General features: G+C 66.2%; 1 protein-coding gene across 1 annotated transcript; it reads right to left on the reverse strand.

Annotated features, from left to right (window-relative positions):
- Window positions 1-1,255: 1,255 nt before the first annotated feature.
- On the reverse strand, window positions 1,256-1,558 carry MNEG_16431 (hypothetical protein; the record flags this gene model as incomplete). The annotated part of the gene is made up of 2 exons (XM_014035099.1): window positions 1,256-1,401; window positions 1,498-1,558. 2 exons carry the CDS (start codon window positions 1,556-1,558, stop codon window positions 1,256-1,258), a joined length of 207 nt encoding a protein of 68 aa, XP_013890553.1.
- Window positions 1,559-1,885: the final 327 nt, after the last annotated feature.

The raw sequence follows: 1,885 nt of genomic DNA on the forward strand, positions 1-1,885 counted from the left end.
TAACCGGCGCCTGCGGCCAACCGCCCCCATGCCCACCGGGGCCTGCGCCGCCGTCGGGCCCGCCCCGCCTGCCAGCACATTTCAGTCACCACCACCTCCAGCTGCAAACCCACACAAATCCGCCCCGCCTTCCCCCGCATACACACAAGATCCCACCCCGCCACCCCGACAGAGACACTCCGGCCCCCAGAAGACACACACACACACACACACACACACACACACACACACACACACACACACATGCACATGCACACCCCACCCCGTCAACCCAGTTCAAGACACCAGTCCCCTCGGCCCCCACCTGTGCTCCGCGCGCGCCCAGGAGCCAAACCTCATCAGCTCAGGGTTGGGTGCCTGGTGGTCTTCCAGCTCGACCTGCGCCATGTAACCCGCCAGCTGGCGCGCGTTCATGTACCTAGGGGTGGAGGAAGGGGGGTGGGGGGAGGGGACAAGGTGTTCGTGTGTGTGTGGGGGGGGAGGGGGTGCAAGGGTGTCAGTAAGCATGTGCGAGCTTGAGGGAGTGAGTGATATGGTTGTGTGTGTGTGTGTGCTGGGGTATCACCCAGTGAGCGTGACCCGACGTGTTTGGGAACGGACGCAGGCGAAATCGCACACATGCGTGCGCTTCTCAAAGCCGTCCGGGTCCGCTGCCTGGCGCACTTCATACACGTGCCGCCAGACGGCGCCCCTCCGAAGCCCGCAACCCCGAGCCCACGGCGCGACCCTCAGCGGGCTGCGGGCGCCGGCGGCGCGCCCCCGCCCCCGTGGGCCGCGCCGCGCGCGCCTGTTCCAGCCGGTCTCGTTCTGGTAGTGGTGAATGGCCCAGGCCTCGTCCTCATAGGCCTCCTCCTCCCCCACACGCAGCAGCTTGTCCTGCAGCTCGATCTGGGGAGGAGGGCGGGCGCGGGAGACGTGTGGGGGAGGAAGGTACGAGGATTTGGATGTCGCGTGCTGCGATAATTGGTGGTCTGTCTTTGGTGCGTGAATCGACGTGTGACGTTCGCGTTTGGGAAGTGTGAGTGTGCGTGTGTTTTGTGTGGGAGTTTGTGCGTATGTGTGTTTGTGCGCATGGGTGTGCGCGCCTCAGAACGACCGTGTGGTTGCCAGGCAAACTTGGGGTTCAGAGGCGTGAGACGGGCGTGTCTTGAGGCAGAGGCCCTTGGTATCCCACTCAGCAAACAGAGAACGTCTAGGACACCGCGCGCCACGTGGCCACAGCGTGCCCGGCCCCTCCCCCGCCCCTGGCAAATTTTCAGGGCCCGCAGCTCACGAGCCACTTGATCCGGGCCTTCTCCCGCGCGTCGCGCGGCTGCAGCCACTCGGGCAGCTGGTCGGCAGCTGCCTCGTCCTGCTCCTGCAGCCCGCGGTAGTACTCCATCTCCTCCGGCGGGAGGGTGCCTGCGTGTGGGGATGCACCCCCATGCGCATGTAAGCACGTGCGTGCAATGAGTGCACAGATTTATGCGGCCGCACGGCGCATGCGTCCGCACTCACTGGGGGTGATCACAAGCACAGGCGTGCTTGCATGCATGGATGAGCTTGACATGCGCGGCATTGCCGCGGACGGCTCGTGAACACAAGCATGGGTCCGGCACCAGCAAGCAAGCAAGTGCGTTCCACACAGTGTGAAGAGGCCGGCTCGGCCGAAAGGAAGAGAGTGCGGTAGACTCGCGCGCGCAACCAGGCAGCCAGCAGGCCGCGGCGCCCGAGCGGCGGCTCCCAAGCACGCGACGCACGCGCCTAGCCACCCCGCGGCCGCGTGGCCCCCGTTCCCCGCCCCCACCTGCTTTGAACTTCTGCCACCTGGTCCAGCCGTCCTCCTCCTCCTGCTCCTCCTCCTGCACCTCCGCACCCCCCTCCGCCTCAGCCTCCACCTCTGCCG

The sequence above is a fragment of the Monoraphidium neglectum genome (assembly GCF_000611645.1).
Source record: "Monoraphidium neglectum strain SAG 48.87 unplaced genomic scaffold scaffold06359, whole genome shotgun sequence".
Taxonomy (NCBI): domain Eukaryota; kingdom Viridiplantae; phylum Chlorophyta; class Chlorophyceae; order Sphaeropleales; family Selenastraceae; genus Monoraphidium; species Monoraphidium neglectum.